The 22,789-nt window shown below is 45.7% G+C and overlaps 1 protein-coding gene across 1 annotated transcript in view; it reads left to right on the top strand.

Moving 5' to 3' along the window:
• HS6ST2 (heparan sulfate 6-O-sulfotransferase 2) overlaps positions 1 to 22,432 on the top strand; it is a 273,042-nt gene extending 250,610 nt beyond the window's left edge. Inside the window, exon 3 of the mRNA XM_006215966.3 lies at positions 19,299 to 22,432. Coding sequence (XP_006216028.1) covers positions 19,299 to 20,184 — 886 coding nt within the window. The 3' untranslated portion in view covers positions 20,185 to 22,432. The remainder of the gene's footprint in view (positions 1 to 19,298) is intronic.
• Positions 22,433 to 22,789: the final 357 nt, after the last annotated feature.

Here is a 22,789-nt window from a genome sequence, read left to right as displayed (position 1 = left end):
GACAAGCCACAGGGGTTGTGAGAGTCTTCTCTGGAAACAGTCCCTTAAGGGTGACGATCACTTGCCTCACCCTGGAGTCGGAGAGTACCAAATAGACCGGATGCCGCCAGTTCCCAAGCCCTAGCAGCATCCTCAATTTTGGGGGTGGTATCGGGAGGCAGACAAGCCCAACGGCGAACACAGGAACCATCTGGGTGAGAGTGCCCTGCAATTTTCTCACAATATGTTAGGTCCTTTTTATGGATTCTGGCTTTCGAAACCTGCTCTAAGCCAAAAGTGTGACTCACGGAGTAATACAGCCCTCTAAATCAATTTGTAAGACATCTTGGAGATAAACAAAGGGAAGAGGCTTTCTATTTTTGCCCCACTTTTTTTTATATCCCGCCTACTTCCAAAAAGGATTTGAAGTGACTTCCAAAAAGCTTTCTTACTCATGCCTAGGAGTATTTAAGAACTATTTCTTAAAGTTGACTCGTGTGTATCATATAAATAGAGAGGAATGATTATATAAGAATATGAATGTACCAGGGATCTCTCGCTTTATATCGTAGATAAACTCGGGGGAAGTGTTAAGTGAGTGAAGTATTTTGGGCACTTAGTCCATTCTTCCCTTGGGAGTCCTTCGGGTTCCTTTTCCCAGCATCTGCAATCTCCAAACACTGCCTTTCCTCCCAAGAAAAACTTTTCTGTCTCCTCCCCATACCTGCAAGGACATGTATTTACTTTCTAATAAAGTACATGATAATAAATATAAACTAATGCTTGTAAGGAACTTAATATGTCAGTCACCCTCATGCTCAAAGGATTTCCTGTAATGGTTGGGGAGAGATTCAGGAACAGAAATAATGTTGTAAGAGTTGATCCCAATGCCTGAGGAGTATATAGCCTAATCACAGACCCAAAAAAATGTCTAAAAATTCAGGAGAAAGAGTCAAGTACTGACTCTAAGAGCACTTGTTGCTCAGAGAAGGGAAAGAACAAGGTCGTCTGGATGGAGCCCCGTGCAATGGAAGAGCCTTTCGGTGGTGCCCAGCAAGTGCTCAAGGATGGCTAGTAAAGGAGATGAACGCCTGTGTGGACAGGCTTTGGATCAGAGAAGGCAGGAGGGAGAGCATCCCCACCTGCTTTTCCCCTTGGTCTCCCTCCTCTCTTAGCCACCTGCCCATCTCACCTCACACTACTTCCTTTTTATTCTTCTTTTTCCTCTCTGCTCTTTTCTCTGCTCCCCCTTCATCCTTTCCTTTCCTCACCATCCCTTTGATCCTGCTTTCTTCCTCTCTGTCTTCTCCTTCCTCTAACTCTGCTTCCTCTCATCCTAGTCTTCTGATGAGTCCTGTCCTAGTTGCCAAGTCACTTTAAATAAGGCTCAGAGGGGAGCAGTCAGACCCAAGAACCCTGAAGATGAGTACTTCCCAAAGCTCTAAGCCCACTGGGGGCAGGGAGGGCAAGTGGATCCTTCACTCCCTTTTGAGAAATCACTTTTCCTCAGATTCGCCCTCTGGAGGGCCCAAATGCTTTGGAGTAGGCGTGCTTTTGCCTGTGTCTCTGGCACCCTTCTCTCCTCCTCCCCAACCCTTAGAGGGGCTTTAGTTCTGCCCCTCTAACATCTGTGCAAGCACTGCTAGGAAATGGATGAAGCCAAGTTCTTAGCTGCAAGAAGCTTAACTCAGAGCAGGAGGAAAACGCTTTGTAAATGTAAAAAAAAAAAAGGTGGAGGTTATCAAGAGCTTCAGGAGGACAAGAGAAGGCTCCCCTCCTCTAAAAAAATAATTTAAGCAAGGCAATATAGCATCAAGGGTAAAAGCAGGAGCTCTCCAGCCACCCTGTTAGAGGCTAGCATGCCAGCGCCACCTCTTACCAGCTGTGTGAATTTGAGAGTTGCTCAACCTTTCTGTGCTTTAGTTTCTTCATCCATAAAAGAGGACGACAGTACTATCACCTGCCTCACAGGTGGTGATAGTGACTAAATGCATTACTCCGTGTTAATCACTCCGACTCATGCCTGGCACGTAGTAAAGGCTCACGGAGCACTTGCTGTAACTGACTATGGGTTTGTGCAGGACTTCGTAGACGGCTTGATCCGCGAGGCTGACTTCCATGTTTTGTGCAGAATGCTTTTCTCAGTACCTAAAGAAGCTGACCTGGGGTTGGGCAGGGAATCACTCAAAGCCATTTCCAGTGTCAAGGGCAGTGGCACCTGTCCCTTTGCCCCCAGAACCACACCGTTTGCATGTGTACTTCCCATGGGTCTCAATGAATGAGGACCAAGTGAAAACTGCCCATGACTCAGCCAAACCTGAATGGACAGCTCCCTCAATGGGGCCACGGAGATCACCCTCCTCAGCTAAACTGACTGCATTTATCATTCTGAAATCAAAAGCTGAACAGGTGGATAGCTCCAGAGACTTGGGTTTCTGATGCCATTTAACACTGGAAATTGTACCCAGAAAGAGACAAAGAAATGCTTGGGTATAAATATAGAGCAAATTTAAACTGTGAGCAGATATAGAACAGTCTAACTTCTCTTTTGCAAGCCTTCAGCTTCATGTTCTACCTAATATCCACCTGTGCCTTTCATGGCTGGCTAACAATTCCACCACAGGGGTGGACTTTTTAAAAACTCATTTTCCTTGATTTTCTTTCATGTCTTTAACCTGGTGACACTGAGAAAACGTAGCTCCAGCCTCCGCCCCCAGGCCAAATCAGAAGACGTGGGGGGCCACTGCTTTCTCTGAGAGCCTGAGTCGTGGCTTGGTCAGCGGTGTTATCCTCGTGAAGGGTGCACAGCTGGCCGGCACAGCCATCGCAGCCTTGGAGCCTTGGGAGGGGTTCTCAGAGCTAACGAATGTTTCCTTAAGAGATCCTGAAACGTGTGTGGGGTAACACATATTTTATCATAGTTATTCTGGCTCTGCGAGTGCAATGAAAATGTTAGCCTTGGCATATCAATCGTGTTTTACAGATGACTGTAATTTCCTGAATGTCAAAACTCCAAATTTTTCTACTAAGCAAACTTTTCAGTGGCAAAACAGATTGCCTCCATAATGTATCACTGTGGGCAGGAAAAATGAAATCTTTATGCACTGTATTATGAATCAATGAGGCATTGAGATTCTTGGAAGGGTGAGTGGACTCTGGAAAATGAAAAACTGCCGCTATTCCATCTCTACAAACCGCCGCTCGGGGAGTGGAGGCTTCGGCGGCATTCAGCATATGGACCCCCAAAATAGTGGATTCAAGTTGAAACCAGTTCCTGTCTCTCCCTGCGTTTTGCTACGGTAAATGTTGCTGCAAATATAGTGTGAGCCAGGGCATTGAACAAACCCTCCTAACACGATCCCCTTTGTTTGTGAGATAATGTCTCTGCTGGGTGATTGATAAAGGGAGCCCAAGAGGACGGCACGTTTCATTAAGAGAAAAATAGTATTAATAGCAAATCATTGTGGCATGCATACCGGGTGCCCTGCATCGTGCTAAGCATTTTACATGAATTATCTCATTGAAGAATCACAACACCGTGAAATGGGTGTCTGCAGAAACCAAGACAGAGAGGTTAAGTAATTTGCACAAGGTTACATAGCTGTGGCTTCCTTCCAGAACTTTCTGACTCCAGAGACGGAGCTCTTAAGTACAAAGCATTTATCAATGGCTGACTGTTTCTCAAGACTCGGAGCCAGCTAGGTCCCAGGGCAGAGAGGAGAGGCGATATAAAGAGGACCCTCTTTCCACGTCGGCCACAGCCTTGGGAGGAAGAGCAAACTTGGAAATGAACACCAGCATTGCAAAGTCAGATGAACAGGGTCCTCTGGGAGAAATCAAGGTAACCCTTTCTAGAGGCTTCGAGGAAGGCATGGCTGCTTCAGCTCTGGGTATCAGAGGAGGGAAGCCTTGAGAAGACCAATTTGGAGAGACAGGTAGAGAGGAGCAGGCACTGTTGTGCCTGGGGGACCAGCAGAAGCAAAGGCAAATGTGAGACACAGGGAGGAAGAGTTTGGTTGGCTCAGAGCGAGGGAGTGCTTGTGCAGGGGAGTGCTGATTGGATGGATAATACGTCTGGACCGGTAACTTAGTGATAAATGCTGGACCTTATTCAAAGTAAAATCAGTCTGCTAATTTCCCCTGCAAAGCCTTGCGCTTTACCCTTTGTATCTTTGCTTTCACATTTACTTTAAACCAGAGATTCCTGATGGGTCCTTAGCCCCAGAAAATTTCTAAAGTAGCCAAGTTTGCCTGTGGTGTCCTCAGTTTTCCTTCTTAGTTTCCTGTTCCTTCCTCAAAACTTGGTGCCCCTCTCTTTACATGCCCTGCACACACACCCTGCTCCAACGTGGGATCTGAGTATTAAACTTATAGGTGAGATATCTTAGAGGTGATTTAGACCCTCTGCCATCTAAATGACTGACAAATCTTAGTGGCTTATGACCCTCTATCCCTCTTTTCTCTGTTCCCCACCCCCACACACAGGACGCAGAGCCTTTTTTTAAATTGAAATATAGTCAGTTTACAATGTTGTGTCAATTTCTGGTGTGCAGCATAATGTTTCAGTCATCCATGTACATATGTATATTCATTTTCATATTCTTTTTCATTACAGGTTACTACCGGATATTGAATATAGTTCCCTGTGCTGTACATAAACTTGTTGTGTATCTATCTTACATATAGTAGTTAATATCTGCAAATCTCAAACTCCTAATTTATTCGTCTCCACCCCCTTTCCCCCCTGGTAAACATAGGTTTGTTTTCTAGGTCTGTGATTCTGTTTCTGTTTTGTAAATAAGTTCATTTAGGAGGCAGAGCCTTAAACCAAAGGAATAAACCTTACGTTGTGGTTTCTGTGCCAATTGTGAGGGGGGAGAACTCTGCTTCTCAGTACCCCGGAAAATTCTGCCACCCCACAGAGCTGACCCTGGTGGCCCATCCTATTAGGGTGTTGCAGAAAGCTTTGTATCTCTTCACGCAAAACTCCTCATTCTCAAATAAATGAGCAAAAATGGCGTGGCATAGCAACATGAATCTGGATGTCCAGACATGGGTTTCAGGCATCTGTAACTTGATCACTCTCTAGCTCTGTGACCTTTCACCTCTGTGCACCAATACCTGCATCTATGAAATGGACTGGACCTATCTATTTCACAGGCAAGCTGTAAGGATCTAATGACAGATGATGAAAATGTGCTTCGTTAAAAAAAAAAAACCCACAACTTTGCCATAGAGAACTTTTTAGAAGAACAGGACAAAGAGAATGTTATATCTTCAAAAAGGTTTGGCATAATAGCTTTTAATCCTTGAAAATGAACTGAGACATCAAAATCTTTCAAATGATTTAAGAACCTCCGAGGTGAGTCACTTGTCACCTGAGCTATGCTTGGTACATTGAAATGCAGTCACAGTTTCCTGTCCAAAATGGACCTGCCCGCATGTCAACTGTCAACACATTTTTCTCACCGTGAAGAAGGTGAAGGTCGCTGTGTTCTCCCCTCGTGCATTTCTAGTGACACCTTGACTTCTGAATGATAAAAGGAAGGCAGTGGGGCAGGGGAACAAGAGGACTTCACAGAAAGTCCTCAGGAAATCAAATCTTGTTTTAACGTCAGGTGTGCATGACTGATTCATGATTCTGAAAAGGAAAAGAAGTCTGATCAAATGGTCACCAAATGGCCTCATTTGAAATTCCTATGCTTTCTTTGAGCAGAAAGGATCAGGCATCCTGATTGGGACTATTGAAGCAGCCGTTCACCGGCACACCATGGCCAGTCACCTATGGGCTGTGATTTCAGGAAGGCCTTCTGCCCCTTAGTTCTTGCCCATCTGCTGCCAGAAATTCTCCCATAAGTGAAGAGGGTGCAGCGTCGCCCCTCGGGGATGCCTCTCTAAAATGGAAGTCCTGGTGGTGCCAAGTACCTGACACCTTGATGAATGGAGTTGGTCTGTGCACTTTCTTTCCAGATCCAAGTTTGGAGCAACCTAAGCTGAGAGATTCCAATAGGAAAAGGCAGGAGGAAAGGGGAGGTATAGGATGGGGATGGTGGAGATTGGAGGACAACAGCCCTTGGGGTCTGTAAAGTAGTGAATGATCTCAGAGGACGAGCTGATGCCCAGCGAGGTCGGAGAAGGCAAAAGGACCACCCTGGCCATTTCCAAGGCTTGAGTGATGATAGACATTCCATTAACTGACTCACCAGTCTGCATTCCCACAAGGTGCTGGGCCCAGTGCTGAGAGATAGGAGAGATGCCGAGGAGTCTTGACCATTAAAGTATGTGCAACCTGGTTGGAAAGACAAAACCAGAGAGGTAGACTCTTCAGACATCCACTGGAGTCTGAATGAACAGAGACTAGGGAGGAAGACACTGAATTGGCAGTTAAGGGACCTGGGTTCCAGTTCAGGACCCACAGCTGATGAGTTGTGTGTCCTTGGGCTAGTCACTTCCTTTGTTTGAATTTCAAGCTTCATCTCTAAAATGATAGTTCTATACTGTGCCCTGGATACATCAAGGGGAAGATACAAGAGCCGTGAGTCATTCATCTTTTCCCGTGAAACTTCTGATTGTTATTAACCTGTCTCCCCTCCCTCTCCTCCTCCCTCCCTCCCTCCCATCTTCCTTCTCCCAGGGTAGCAGTGGATTTTCTTCAGATGACCCTTCTGAAAAACCACTGTGGGAAGGGGGATGTCGTTTAGAGTCCTCATCTGAGGCCTTAAATCCAACTCACTGTGGGTCATTGTCTCTGAGAATTAACCTGAATTCCAGGGAGAAAAGCCAAGCCGATGGGGGCGGGTAGCTCTGTAGGTGAATCTGACTCCCCACTGATGCATCTTCCAAGTGAACGGCTGATAGAAGAACCCAAGGGTGGCACCACCCTCAAGCGTTTGCCTTAGGTGGGAAACTGTGTCAAGCATGGTTCCTAGTCTGAGCATTGACTTTCAGTCCTTCTTTATGGTTTTCAAACCCTGCAATGGCGAATGAGTGAGCTTCTACCAAATGGAGGGGCTGTCTTTTCCTAAAGATGGTTCTTATTTGTCAGTCACCTTGGGCAAGATATTCTGAAACCTGGGGAAGGACTCAGAGATGATTTTGGATCCCGGCTCTGCCACAAAACAGCTCCTGTGACCTGGGGCGCGCCTCTGTCATTCATCTCTGGGCTTTGGTGTTCTTGTTGGTGAAGTGACTAGACCAAGTGACCTCTGAGGGGCCTGCCGGCTCTGCTCCTCTGTGTGAAACGCGAGTCTGTTGCCTTCCCCTGTGGTGCCCCCATCAGTCCTCACCCCAAGGGCTTGCTTTCAGCAAGTAGACTCGTTTACACACATGGAACATGGTTCTCGCCCATCTGGAGAAGAGCCCAGAACTCAGTCTGTGCGTAGACGGAGTGACCTGCTCCCCACTGGGACTAGAAGATGGCCCCACCCCTTCTCAGAAAAATGGAGCTCCATTTTGCCCAAGATGGTGCTTGGAAAGTGCCATTTAAAAGGGTTTCTACTCGGTCAGAAATAGTGGGATGGTTGTGCTTTCATCAACCAAAATGAGACCAGGACTTATATTTCAGCACATCCATAGTTGTCTGATTTCACATACTGTAAGTTTTCCCACGCTCTCACACTTTGAATGGGTCCCCCAAAAAACTTTTCTCCAGAACTTGGGTCATTCCAGTATGATATTCAGTTATAAACTGGAGGAACAGCCTGTGACGGGGGAGGGCTGGGGAGGGCTTGTGGCCCCTGGCTCCCCAGTGCCACACCACTGACACCAGGGTAGGCCCTCTTTTTGCCTTAAAGGGGAAACACAGTTATTCAAAGTCTTTTACCTACATCGTGAAAAATAAACCTCTGACTCTCAGAACCTGAAGAACTCTTGTAAGCTTTAGCACTAACGTAACCTTCAAAATCATTCCTTCTGCTCAAGCACGATCTTTGCGTGTCTGCTGCCCCTTCCTGTACTCACTCCAGTGTGACATGGATTCTTTTTTTAGAGAGAGAGGTTGGGTGGGGGATGAGTGAGTTATTTTTCCATTCCCAGTGTTATCACTGTAAGGAAATGAGGCTGTGCCCAGGACTGGATATAATGCTTATTTCCACACGCGTACAGCACAGCCGTGTTACCCAGTAATTGTGCCTTCTGCAGCCTGAATACCTGCAGGGAAAAAAAAACCCTCCCAGGGGAAAGGAGGCACGACCCTGCCAGCCCTTGAAACTCTGAATGGCTCCCATTCTTCACAGTTTAAGTGGTAAACCAGGTCTCTTTCCCCCACAAGCCGGGGTTTTGCACTTCGTCTCTCTCAGCACCTTAAAACAATATTAGAGCTCATTAACATCCACCCAGGACTGGAGAAGGGCAGCCTTCATTTAGAAGCAAACTTTTCCCCTGTGCTATTCTGGGAAATAGCGCAATGCTGAGAGCAGGCATTTATCTGGACTAGTTTTCCTCTAACGATTTCTCCAAAGCGCGCCCGACGAGCCTGCCTCCCTGGACCGGTGCGGCTGGCTGCAGCCTGCTCGCAGTGCCCTTAAATGATATTTATGGACTGCCTGCCATCTGCAAAAGCCCTGTGACTTGATTCCTTATCTTTGGGGAGGTCCCGAAAGAAAGGATCCCCTGGGTCTCCAGATTTCTCACGATGAGATGGCGAGGGAGCCAGCTACCTGGTTTCCTCATCTGTGGACGTTTGGGCTAGAGGGGTCGCCAGCTGCACCGCAGCCCCGGCCCCGGGTCCCAGCTCTGCCGTGCTCAGATCCCACCCCGCAGGCTCTATCAGCCACCAGCCCCCTCCTTTCACAGCCTGGAACATCCAGCACCCTCCTCCTTGAAACTTCCTGCTCCGGCCAGGCCAGCCGGGCCCTTGGCCTGTAGCTCCTTAGGCTGTGCTTAGTGCCCAGGTCCAAGTGAGGATGTACGACCAGTGAGAGCACTCAGGCTGGAGGCTCAGACCCGCCTGGCCAAAGACCAAATTAAGGCATCATCAATCAGGGCGGCGGGCCAGAGTTTGGGCTCAGGAGTCACATAGACCTGACAGTCACCAGCTAGCTTTGTGATTTTTAGGAAGGTCAAATAGCATCTTTTAGCTGAATACCCTTATCAGCAGAGCATCAACAGCAAGGACAGTAACAATAATAGTAATGAACATTTGCTGAGTGCTGTGTTCCAGGCTCGCTTCCAAGAACTTTATATATATTATCCACTTTATCTTCATTGAGATCCAGGACAAGAGATACCAAGGATGCTTATCCAAAGAGCAAGACATTAACCCCCAGGGGTGGCATTGAGGCATTCCCCCGGCTTCCTCCTGACCCCTGGGGGGTGACGTGGACCCTTTTTCACCTCTGCCCACTCTTGTGGAGTCAAGAAGAAAACCAGCCCCTCTCCCTGGCTGCCCTAGATGCCAACCCACAGGGGATGACAATTTGCCAGGGAGATGCCAGATAGAAACACTCAGGAAGCTGAGAAGTACCATGTGGAGCGGGAGGAGTCCCCAGAAAGGAAGGCAGGAAGCCTGAGCTTGTCCATCAGGGCGGAACTGGTCTCCACGGGACATGGGGAATCCTACCCCTTTGTGGGGCCCCAGCTACCTCATCTACACACTGAAAGGGTTTTTCTCTAAAAGTTCTTTCCACCTCAAAAACACACTGAGTATTAATGATCCAAAACTCACGGAGTAATTTTAGAATGCAAAAAAACGTCAGGGGGCTGTATAAGTGGCACAACTTTTCATGCTGCCAGGTGGTTGAGTGGACTTTGAGTGAAGGTTGGTAACTATGGGTCCCAAAGCTTGGAATTTCACATCTTGTTAAAAGTCTTGGCTTTCTCGCTATTTGCAAAAGTCCTTAGATTTATGTGCTTTGGAGCCTGCTGGGCTTTGGGAAAGAGTAGAGCTAGATTTCTTTTAATTAATTAATTAATTAATTTATTTATTTATTTTTTCCAGAAGAATATTGAGTTAGTTTATTCAAATTCAAATAATATAATCCAACCTGTACAGTGTACATAGACTAGTTAAGTAGAAAGTGATATTTTTAAACATTTTTATTGAGTTATAGTCATTTTACAATGTTGTGTCAAATAACAGTGTAGAGCACTATTTTTCAGTTATACATGAACATACATATATTCATTGTCACATTTTTTTTCGCTGTGAGCTACCACAAGATCTTGTATATATTTCCCTGTGCTATACAGTATAATCTGTTTATCTAGTCTGCATATGCCTGTCAGTGTCTACAAATTTTGAAATCCCAGTCTGTCCCTTCCCTCCCCCCTCCCCTTGGCAACCACAAGTTTGTATTCTATGCCTATGAATCTGTTTCTGTTTTGTATTTATGTTCTTTTTTTTTTTAGATTCCACATATTTAGCGATCTCATATGGTATTTTTCTTTCTCTTTCTGGCTTACTTCACTTAGAATGACATTCTCCAGGGGCATCCATGTTGCTGCAAATGGCGTTATGTTGTCGGTTTTTATGGCTGAATAGTATTCCATTGTATAAATGTACCACATCTTCTTTACCCAGTTATCTGTCGATGGACATTTAGGCTGTTTCCATGTCTTGGCTATTGTAAATAGTGCTGCTATGAACATTGGGGTGCAGGTGTCTTTTTGAAGTAGGGTCCGCACAACTTTTCATGCTGCCAGGTGGTTGAGTGGACTCTGGGTGAAGGCTGGTAACTATGGGTCCCAAAGCTTGGAATTTCACATCTTGTTAAAATCTCAGTTTTCTCACTGTTTGCAAAAGTCCTTAGATTTTTGTGCTTTGGAGCCTGCTGGGCTTTGGGAAAGAGGAGAGCTAGATTTCTTTTAAAAAGAAGTAAATATCACCAGTACGTACTGGGCGTAGGATTCCACATTGGGTTTGGATTTGCAGACATTCAGAAATCTTCTTTTCTTCCCTGCTCCTTTGGGTGAGGTGTGAAGAAGAGCAGAAAACCCTTGCAGGACAACTGGATTGCTTGTTTGGTGGGTGTGAGACCTTCAGCCTTTTCCGAGTTGGTTTTCTGTCCAGTAGATGCTTTTCCTGGAATGCTTATGTACTGCTGAGGATTCTAAGTCAACCCATTCAAACAGCCAGTGAAAGTTTTGGCTGTCATAGCTCAGTGGGCTCCCAAGGATTGGTCCTGCTCCCTGCCTCTCCTGGGTTACCCAGGAAAGCCCAGCCTGGTCTTGAGTCCATAGCATCAGCTTGAAGGGGAAAAGGAGAGAAGTTTGGCATCCAGATCATTTCGGTCTTCCTAGTGTTGTGAAGATGATCAAGTGAAATTGCACAGGTGGCGCTGCTGGAAGTAGCCCACTTGGTGTGAATGTCACAGGTCACTCTTCTCACGGGATACAATCCAACTCCTAAGCCACAAGACTGTTCTGACAAATGTACCCAAGACAACACATCTAAATGAGCATCCACCCACTTCAAAGTAGCCCCTTCTTCAAGCCCCACTCTTCTGAGGCTGCTGCCACTGCTGAGCGGAGTGTTTACGGGACTCCTCTTTGGGGACTGTATCTGAGTCACACAAGAAAAGCAGTTAAAATGGCAACTCTAGGGCTTGGGGGATCCAATCCCACTGGAGGCATATTTGCTTTTGAATCAATTAACTGTACTTTCATTTAGTCTGCGATCACATATTAATGTTGTTTGATCTGCACACCATCCTCCTTGATTTGACCGAGTCGTTTACACACAGTGGGAGGATCTGTGCAGTTGGCTTAGACATCAACCAAGGAATGAGGCCAGACCTTCAGCTTTCATGACGCAATGTCATATTCAGGCCCCACAGACTATGTAGGACCACCAACCACAGTTCTTATTTCTGTACCACTCATCATTACTCCAAGAACAAGATGTGCAAAGGCTGAACTTTAAAAGGAAAATACAAAACCAAGCTACAGGTATAATAAAATGTTCACTCCTATTGATTTGGGCTAAGAATTTGTTTCCTTTCTTAAATTAACTTTTTATTGATCACTCCTATGACCTTAACTTGTGTAGTTTTTCTGGTCTTCTTCCATAAAAACTGGCTTTAATATTTATTTCCCCTTTGAGTGGTGCAGGAACAACCTTACTGTGGCCTTTCGTGAACCAGTGGCCTTAAAGGAAAGTAAATGTTTACAGCAGGATCCTCATAACTTTGCTCCAGCCAAGTTCCCTGGGCTTTCCCTGGACAGCAGTGGGCATCCTTAAGCTTGCCTCGTGCCTTCTCTTGGGGGTTCACTTGGTTTGTCCACACTCTGGGCACCCCTGGAATCCCTAAGAGACTTTCAGTTCTGAAGCCACATGCCTGGGACAGTGATTCTCGAACTCGAACATGTGTGTGCATCAGAATTTCCTGGAGGGCTTGTTAAAACACAGATCGCCAGGCTGCAACCATCCCTGAGTTTCTGTTTCTGTGGGTGGACTCAAGAATGAGCATTTCAAACAAGTTCCTAAGTGATGCTGATGCTGCTGGTTCTGGGAGCACAGTTGGAGGACCACTGCTCTAGCTTGTTTGCAGGAGCAGAGGTCCTGGGTTTGTGTCTCAGCAGTAGGATAGGAAGAATACAGGATCTGGAGTCAAAGAGAGACTGGTTCGAGCCTGAGGGCCCCAGCTTAACTTGTGGTGTGACATTGGGTCAGATCACATCTCTATTAGTCTCAGTTTCTTCATCCTCAAAATGGGAATGATAACATCTGATTCACAGTATTGCTGGGAGTTCATGTGTAAGTTCTGGGCACAAAGCATCCCCAGCTTCTGGCTATGCAGCTGGTGTGAGGAAGTGTTTTCTCTCAGCAGCCAAATGTTTCCCACCGTGGGCTCTTGCAGGCACGGTCCCTTGTGCCGCCCTAGGTAATGAACAGACACAAAGACAGGAGCTACTAAAAATATCGGCCTTCAACCCAGGAATATTCCCCACAGTTAGATTCATTCCCAAGAGCTACTGACAACTTGTGACTTGTGGGCAAATCTTTGCCTCTCTCGGGGCCTTGATTTCTTCACCTCTAAAGTGAAGGCTTTGACCCAGATAATTTGCCATTGCAAAGGTTTCTTCTTGCTCTGATCTCGAATTCTGTGACTTAGAACTCAGGTACTTATTTCAAGATAATCCGTTACAATTAAAATTTTAAAAATGGCTGGTTCTTGTTTTTATCCATTTACTTACTTTTAATAACCTTAAACTTTCCAGCCTTCTTTAACATTGGGCTACAACACGGAAAGCCAGGAACAGCTGCCGACTATAGCTGGATCTCCTGCATAGCTAGAGCCTGCAAATGTTCCGGCACAAGCATAAAGTGGTATATGTGTTATTTAATACTGACATCTAGTGGCTTCTCCTTATCAAAGAAAAAGATAGGCATTTTCCTACTAGCTCATCTGAGTTCTGCTGCTTCTGCTGTAGACATTCATTCAACAGTCTTTTATTCATCACTTATTTTATGTCAAACATTGTGCCAGGCCCAGAGGAGCTTATGTTGATAAATGATACACGATCCCTACCCTCCCAGAGCTGCTCGTCCAGTGGGGGAAGCAGACAAATCACTAGGCAATACAGCACATTGCGATGAACGCTACAATGGGAGACGCCAGCACAGCTAGAACAGAGGAATACCAGGACAGTTAGGTCTGCCCAGGAAGGTCAAGGGAAGTTTCACGGAGGAGGCCATTTTTGAGTTGAGTTTTGGAGGTTTCCAGGTAACCTACAAAGGACAGATAGAAGCCGTTCCAAAGAGTAGGCACTCCATATACAAAGGAAAAGGGCCTGTAGGGTCTTTGCCTGAGTACAGTTTGGAATATTAAAGTTGCTTTTACCTACTTGGAACATAGAATATAGAGTAGGATTTCTCAACCTTGGCACTATTGACATTTGGGGTCAGATAATGATTTGTCTGCCTTGGAGGATATTTAGTGGCATCCTTAGACTCAACCCACTATCTGCCAGTAGCACCTGACCCCAGTTGTGACAACTGAAATGTCTCCAGATACTGTCAGATGTCCTAGAGTCAAGGAAGGGGAACAGAGAGAGGGGTGCAGAATTACCTGTGGTTGAGAAAAGCTTGTGTAGAGGGAGTTTGACAGAGGTAAGCCTGGAGAGAAAGAAAGGTGGTTACCAGGTCCCACAAGGCCGTGTCTGGCATGTGGAGGAGCTTGAACTTCATGTCATAGTTGACAGGGGGCCATTAGGGGTTTTAATTAGGGAATGATAGGTCAGATGTGTGCCATACAGGGGTGTGTAATGAAATGGATGGGAGGCCAGAGACAGGGAGGTGAGGCGGCACGCTGATGCGGTGATCCAGTAGAGAAGTGATGAGGGCTTGACTCCAGCAGTGATCAAAAGGATGGATGTGTGAGCTATCAAGAACTAGAATCAGCAGGACTTGGGGAAAATTCAGGTGTTGGTGGTAAGCGAGATAGAGGAGTCAAGGATGGCCCCCAGGTTTCTTGCTTGGACAGCTCTTTCTCTGGTTGCTGTTGTTCCCACAGTTGCTTATCAGTGACAGGCAAAAGGTGGTCTAGATTTGTAGAGGGTGGCAAACATTTCCCTGTGTCCTGCCTGGAAAGGCACCCTGGGCATACAGAGGCACCAAACAATGGCCTTTAAATTAACCCGAGTAACTGAGGGAGAGTCTTGACTCCACTTTAAAGATGTGACACCTGGTCATCTTAATTAAGTAACATGCTTGGTCACAAAATACTTCTGTCCAATCCCGACTAACTGAAACAGGCTGAGTATGAGTTTTCTGTGGCTGAGCTTGGCTCACTCATTTAAAACAAAATCAAACCACCCTTCAGGTTTATGTCAACCTGAAGGGAGATATCCAGCAGCTCCCAGACCTGCTCTCACCTGCATCTTGTTCTGTTTTGATCAGTGCGTGGATACAGGCATTGACAAAAGAAATAAGAAGAGATGGCGAAGATATTGGGGGATAGAATCAGAATCGAGATGCGTTTTGACAGGCTTAAGCTTAGTCAAACAAGAAGAAATTAAACAGGACCACAAACACACTGCATCGGTCCGGGACAGAGTAGATTGGGTTTCCAAATGGCATGTGTGTAAAAGAATGAAAGAATCGAGTTGACTGTGTGTCCGTGGCATGGCGTGCCTGACAAAAAGGCCGACGTGATATGACGCCACGTTTAGAGAAGAATGTGGCAGTGATCGACTGTTCCCTGCTTGTTACTTGTCAGACTGTGCCTGGAGGGCATGTTCCAATAAGGTGGAATATATTCAGGGGCAAGCAAAAGGATCGTGAGGGGACTTGAAGCAGTGGAGAGAAGAGTTGAAAACCAAATTTAGCATAAAGAAGAGAAACCTCGGGGTACTTAAACGCTGTCTTCAAATATCTGAAGCCACACGTGTGGAACTAGAAACCAATCCTTAAGTAGGTCATCGAGGTCTGAAGCGACCACGTTTTGCTGACAGCTCCACATGAAGCCCAGATCACTCTCTGGGGGCACTATCTTTTCACTCAGCTCTCTTTTTGGATGGCTGGCCCACAGGCACCTGGAACCTTCCGCCAGAGACCTGGGAGGCCTCCTTAACCCCTCCTCTATCATCTCCCCTACATTTTCTCATCAAGTCTTGTTCCTTCTACCTCCTGAATACCTCTCCAGTCTGCCCACTCCTCTTCTGTCTTGTTTTCTGCAGGAGTAACCTCCGCTGATGTCCCTAATTCCATCTCCACACACCATCCACAGTGAGCTTTCTAAAACACAGATCTCATCATATCACTCTCGTGCTTATAAAACCCTTTAAAGTCCTCCCTGTCGCCTACAGAAGTCTAAATTCTTTAATGTAGCATCTGGGGCCTTCTACAACCTGGTCGGTGGCTACCTCTCCATCCTCAATTCCTGCCACTACCCTGTAATTCCCAGTAAGATGTTTTCAGTGCACTTCCTCCACACGCAGCAGGCTAGTGTATGCCTCGGTGCCTTGGCTCATGCTGATTTTTCTGCCTCATACTCCATTCCACTCTTCTTGCCTCATCTAATTCTTTTTTGTTTTACAGAAACTTCCTCTAGCATTAGGCTGGGCTCAGAATCCCTGCAAGGTGCTGGCATTGTGCCTTGTACTTGCTCCAGTCGTTCATAGCACATCAGATTGAGATGCTCTCCTTAGGGACCCGAATTTTAGCCCCGTCGGCATCCCCGGTGTCTGTCTCAGTGCCAGGTACACATTAGGTGCTTGAACAGAACTGACCACTGGAAGAGTGCTGCCCGTGTTTCTGTGCGTACTTGCCTCCGCCGTCAGAATCGCATCAGGCTGGACTTTCACATCGTCATTTGCTCTGGGTGGGAAGACCGCGTCTCTGGCATTTCCCTGGCAGCTCGTCCTTCAGGATAATGAGCATCCTCAATCCTTTGCCCAACCAAGCCGTCCCACTTACCTGCCTTCCCACTTCCAACACACTAGGCAATTTGTGAGGCCACTGGACACTCCTGGAGACCTACCCTTCAGCAGATCTTCCTTTTAACACACGGGATGGTATTTCAAGCAGCATCAAGTGTTTCCAGTTGAGGCAGTCAGCCACCTCAGGCCTATTCTCCCTGAAGGAGGAGGCTGCTGGTAATCACTGCTTCTCCAGAGCTACCGGCATCTGAGTGTAGGTTAGCTGTTAGCACCCCCAGGTGTGCGAGCCCAGGTGTGGCTCCACTCATTTCTCTGCTGCCGTAGTAATCCCTACAGCGTAAAGACGGAGGCTGCCCACGCTGGACTGCCCTCCTGTCATACGGACACTAGGGGACCTTCAGCTGGAAGGAGTCACACATCCATGAGAGCCTCTGAGAATGCCTGCCTCTGCCTTTCTGTTGTGCCTCCTCTCCCTCCACGTGGGGATGGTGCTTACAAAACCCTGGTCCTGATACTAACCCCAGGGGTTGCAATCCATCTGCTCTGAAAGACAGGGAACAGTTTCTAGTTGGAAGGAGAACCACAGGCTTGCATGGGGGTGGGGTGCACACTAGGAATGACCAGAAGATGTCACTATAGGCTAAAACCAGTCAAAGCAGGGCAGGAGGACTGTCAGCTAAGCATGAAGGTGACTCCATTATGGGGGGTTAAGACGCCCATTTATAATGCATGCCTGGAAAAGCTGGTTGAAAGATTAATCCAAATGTGTCACTGGACTTCATAAATTTCTCTTTTTTTCCCAAATAATCAGACTAATTGCCTGTCTGTCGCCTCAGGCTTAGTATAAAGGCTTGACAAACACATACTGAAGGAAGGAATGAAGGAATACCAAAACTAGGCATGGAAGGAGGGAGCGCATGGGAACAGCAGTCACCTTTGTTGGTCAAGGCTACTGGGGACCGACAGCTGCTAGTCGTTAGCAGTGGGTGTTTACAGAGATGAATTTGAGTGGCACCAGCAAAGTCAGGTCCTAGGAAGAGCAGTGAGGTAGGTGAGGGTGACCTTGGCTCCCTCTCCAGCCTTACCCCTAGATGCTTCTCCTGTGGCCCATGCTTCCTTATTCCAGAAAAGCACATCAGGTGATTTTTAAAAATGTCTATGATTTTTGCATGGCACTTAGAAGAGGCTCCAGAGTTTTTATATGATGAAGCATGGACTTCTGTTTCCAACTCTCTCCCTCCTATTCCCTGGGACATTTCATTAAATAAGCCATTTAAAGAAGTCACTGCCATTCTGCTTTGTGGCCAGTGTAAAGGCAAAGTCCGGAGCTGAAATGGACGAGGTGAGACTCCTAGAAGAATAAGCAGAGCCGCTGTCCCAGAAAACATACTTTAAGCAGATACACAAACAACTGATGGCCATTCGGTATTAAAAGTGTTTTAACAAAGGTTAAGTGTGGCAGTGCTGTGGTGACACAGAGGAAGAGGTGGCGGCTGGCAGCAAGGGGCGAGGTCAGTTTTCTCAGAGGAGAGAGAGTACTTGGACTGGAACTTGAAGGATGCCTAGAATTTTCCAGTCAAAGAAGGAAGGTCACGGCGGGCAGAAGAGACACCTTGCACAGCATAGAGGCACACAGGACAGACCCCAGGGTGTCGGCGTTGCTCAAAGCCCAAGACTTGGGAGAACCATTTGCTCAGAGGACATCAGCCGCCAGACTCAGCCAGTTGGGTGATTGAGTTGGTTCCCTCTGGCTCCTCCTGTGTGTGTTCAGAACCACCATCTCTCAAATGGGAATGAAGAAACTTCAGAAAAGCCGTGATTTTCCTTTAAGAAACAAAATGCTAATATTCCGTGTTTACTGTTGTTTTCTTTCCACAATATGACTTCCTACAACCTCATCCTTCATCCGCTGAATCTGAGCGGAAGCTCCTTTCTGATTAAAGCACCAGTGTTGAGTTGTTTTCTCCCCTCTGGTGTGCCTGATCACATCACAGACTGCGACGTTTCTGGGCTGTGGTGGGTCTGTGTGTGTGCACCTGCCATGTACGGGTGTGTGTGTGTGGGGGGTGGTTTAAATGTTTGCTAGTCTGCTGTTTGAGCAAAGAATTTTTTATCAATTTGCAGCTTTAAAGTGAAGATAGCCATACAGCAGGGCCTGCACACGTGCTGACCATCCAGGTGTCCTTTCAGTGGGGTAAAGAAAAAGTGCATTTTGGAGCTGATAGAGTTAACTGTCCACTGCTGGGAATGTTATCACATGAGAGAAGGCTGAACTCAAGGTAGTCACTTGCACATATGCCATTGGCAGCTACCATGTCTATTTCAGTCAGTGACTAACCACAGTGTTTCTTTCTGGAGGCCCCGGGTGGCTCCTCCTTTCTCCGCATACCACTGTGCTCATGTAGGAGCCGTGATCTTATGACAACAGCTAGAATCCAAAGCATCATGTCAGACACTCTTTCAATGAGGTTTTGTTCTTTACTAGGGTGTCCTGATGAGACTAGATATTAGAAAAATGCTTTTGTATATTTAGTAAGAAAGATTAGAACTTGAGCTCACTTGTCGACCTCATATCATTTCAATGAAATCACTTGTTTCCACTGAGTCTCCATTTCATGATCAGATAATGGGGGCTTGGGGGTGAGGAGTGGGAAATAAATGAGGTCATTGGGAAGACGTTGTCACTGGTTGGAGAGAAAGAAACAGGGGAAGGGAGGAGGGGGAGGGGAGAATGAAAAGGCCGATGTCCTGGGCCTAAACTTCATACCTGCTTTAGCTGTGGTGCCAGCAAATTAGGTGAAAAAATGAGCTATCTGGACAGGCTAGTGGGACTCAGGGAGGGGGCAACAGTACAGTTCATGGGACAAGTGCCACCAGATGGCCCTCATTCCCCTTTTGCCTTCCTTACTGATCAGTGAGCATCACATAAGCCATGCACCTCCCTGACTCCGCTGTGGCACCCACATCCCTGACTGTTGGCCTGTGTGCTTTGTTCACAGGAACTTCCACTACATCACCATCCTCCGTGACCCGGTGTCCCGGTACCTGAGCGAGTGGAGGCACGTCCAGAGAGGGGCGACCTGGAAGGCGTCCCTGCACGTCTGCGATGGAAGGCCCCCAACCTCCGAAGAGCTGCCCAGCTGCTACACTGGAGATGACTGGTCTGGCTGCCCCCTGAAAGAGTTCATGGACTGTCCCTATAACCTGGCCAACAACCGCCAGGTGCGCATGCTCTCCGACCTGACCCTCGTAGGCTGCTACAATCTCTCAGTCATGCCAGAAAAGCAGAGAAACAAGGTCCTTCTGGAAAGCGCCAAGTCGAATCTCAAGCACATGGCGTTCTTCGGCCTCACCGAGTTTCAGCGGAAAACCCAGTACCTGTTTGAGAAAACCTTCAACATGAACTTCATTTCGCCATTTACGCAGTATAATACCACTAGGGCCTCTAGCGTAGAGATCAATGAGGAGATCCAAAAGCGGATCGAGGGCCTGAATTTTCTGGATATGGAATTGTACAGCTATGCAAAAGATCTCTTTCTGCAAAGGTATCAGTTTATGAGGCAGAAGGAGCATCAGGAAGCTAGGAGGAAGCGTCAGGAACAGCGGAAATTTCTGAAGGGAAGGTTCCTTCAGACCCATTTCCAGAGCCAGAGTCAGGGCCAGAACCAGAATCTGAGTCAGAATCCGAGTCAGAACCCAAACCCAAATGTCAATCAGAATGTGACTCAGAATGTGACTCAGAATCTGACTCAGAGTTCGGGTCAGAATTCGAGCCTGAAGGAGAACCAGGAAAGCCAGAAGCAGAGCCCAGGCCAAGAGCCAGGCGATGGCCACACCAGCCCTGGCACCAGTGACTACATGGGCAGTGTAGAGAAATGGCGTTAGGTGGCTCCCAGAGGCTTTCGCACACTTCTCCCCAAGCGCCAGTCAAAATATGGCAAATCTCAAAATATGAGAGTGTCCAAACACATCATGCTTCCTTCAGTTTGGAAGTTAAAAAAAAAAGTTGGGATGTTGCCTTTACAGTTGCCTTTCAATTCAATGTTCTACTGTGTGTGGGTAAAACAAATTTCAATATGTAATTAAATTGTCTTTTTTTTTGGTTGTTGGCGTATTTATAAAAACCAAAAGCCAAACCAGACTCACCAGAAATGGCTGTTTCGATACTTTCAGAAGTTCTTGAATTAGTTATAGAGACAAAATGAAAACATAATATGTGGCCATTTCACTTATGGCAAAGAAATGGACTTTAAATTATTCATGATACACTGTTAGAACCCAGTCTTGGAAGCAAACATTCTTTTTCCCAGGGATAAGCACAAATATAATATAAAAGAAACTAAAATTAACCACGAAACTTTTCATTTTCTTCTGATTCTAATAAGGAATCGATTTAAGTAGAATAAGAACTGATGGTTGATTTTACCAAACTGGAGAAAATACAGAAACTTCTCTCCTGAACATGGGTAGTTTTATGTAAACATATTGGCTTTCGAGTAGAACAGGACTCATACCTTGTTATTTAAGAGATGTTTGAAATTTTAAGCTTTTTCTACCTTCTACTATTTAAAGGTTTTAAACAGGGTGTATCACATATTAAACAAAACACTTTTTTTTCCAAATGGATTACCAATGTGAAGATCTAATTTCCAGATGATTTCTGGGCACTGTAATTTCAACAATTCTGGAATCTTTTTGGCGCTGCTTCTCATTCATTTTCAAGCTTCTCCGAGTTGTGCTCATTCCAGACTAACCCGTTTTAGAACCTTTCTTCATCATCTAAATGGTGTGTTGCTGAATTTATTGTGATATATAATCCTGGATTAAAGTCAGGACTTTATTTCTCTAGAGTTGTCTTATCAATGTTTGTGTAGTGAGGTCCTTATCAAGAAACGCTTGAACAGGATAATGTGTCTAAAAATATTGCTGAAGTTGTTCTTGATCAGATAGAATTGAACCTGAATGTGAAGGAATTATTATTTACTTTTTGTACATTTTTATTGTAATGTTTCCGGTTGGGCGGGCTATTTCTAGCCCAAGAGTTCTTTTTTCGTGTTGACAGAGTATAGACAATTACAGGAGAAAAAACATTTTCCTGGATATGAATAAGCATTAGTGTAGCCAGAGTTCTTCAGTAACACCAAAAACTGTACCTCGATACTTTGGGTGAACTGTGTACCAGGTTTTGTTTTGAGAAAGAACAAAAGAAAAGAGTGTTCTGCAGTGAGGTTAAGCGCCAAAAGCATATGAGTTGAAGAAGCTGATTTGGTATTGGAAGTCTATGCAGAGATGTTTTTTGCGCAGGGCAAAAAGAAGTCCGTAGCCCCCTGTGCTAGCGAGCATCCTGATTCTGGGCAGTTCCCATTTTACAGGTTTTGCTGTACTTTTGTAAGGATTTACTCTAAGCCCCTGGCTGTCAATCAAACAAAGCAACTGGGAGTGGCATTTATGTTTTCATGAGGAATATGGTTAGAAGTGTGACCATAAAGTAACATCTTGTACAATCGGCTCATTTGCATGATCTAGTTTCATCTGTAATAATAAAGCCACAAGCTGGACAAGAAGCTGACTATTTGGGTTAAAAAATAAGTGTTCTTGGCTCTGCGCTTGTAGCAATAGATCTCAGTTTGATTTTGTCTGATGGTATCGCAGTCCTGGGAATCTGAGAACTGGAACAACTGAAAGGGAACGTTTTTTAAAAATCCCAAACACCTTGAAGTCAAAGTGTTTTAGAGTGAAACTATTTTGTGTACATTGTGTTTTTAAAATAACGATTCTGTAGATCACTGTGGTGTTTCAATTTTGTTTAGTTTTCATTGACAATGTTTGCTCTTAAAACTGAGAGGTATTGTTGGAAAGCAGAATGAAGCCCGAGCCAGTGGAAAAGCCTGTTACAGAAAAAAAAGTATTTTGTGTTATTGCTGTGGTGTGCATGGTTTGCTGAGATTAAGTGCATTTTCTCTGTCTATACTGATTTATTGTATATAGGGGATGTTATAAATATACATTTTGGTCATCATCATGTAAATCTCATGATTTCAACTGTAAACATCTGTCCAATGGTGTAGCTTACAAACTATTCACTGATTTTATGTAATTTAACAATAGATATGAAATAAAGTTTAAATTACAAGTGCTGAGTAATTTTGTGACTTCAACATTTGCAGCCACTAGACATTATGACATCACAGAGAGAATTCTCTTTTCTCAAGGAGTTTCTTTTTTCCCTCTTGGCCACCAGGTATGGAAATGAGATAGGCCATTCTCATCTACCACAGTAAAATGGCCTTACCTTTGGGGGCTTCCTTCCAGGAATCCATGGTGTATCCTCTTTTGAGTAGAACAAACTTGTCAATCAAAGACAAGGATGGCTATGTATCTTAGTCAGCTCGGGCTGCTGTACAAAACACCATAAATTGGGTGGCTTACCAATAACGGAAACTTACTTTCCAGAATTCTGGAAGATGAAAGTCCAAGATCAGGTTGCCAG

Source organism: Vicugna pacos, chromosome X (genome assembly GCF_048564905.1).
Source record: "Vicugna pacos chromosome X, VicPac4, whole genome shotgun sequence".
Lineage (NCBI taxonomy): Eukaryota > Metazoa > Chordata > Mammalia > Artiodactyla > Camelidae > Vicugna > Vicugna pacos.
The sequence above is the reverse complement of the archived record's forward strand: the minus strand, read 5'-3'. Positions and strand labels throughout refer to the sequence as shown.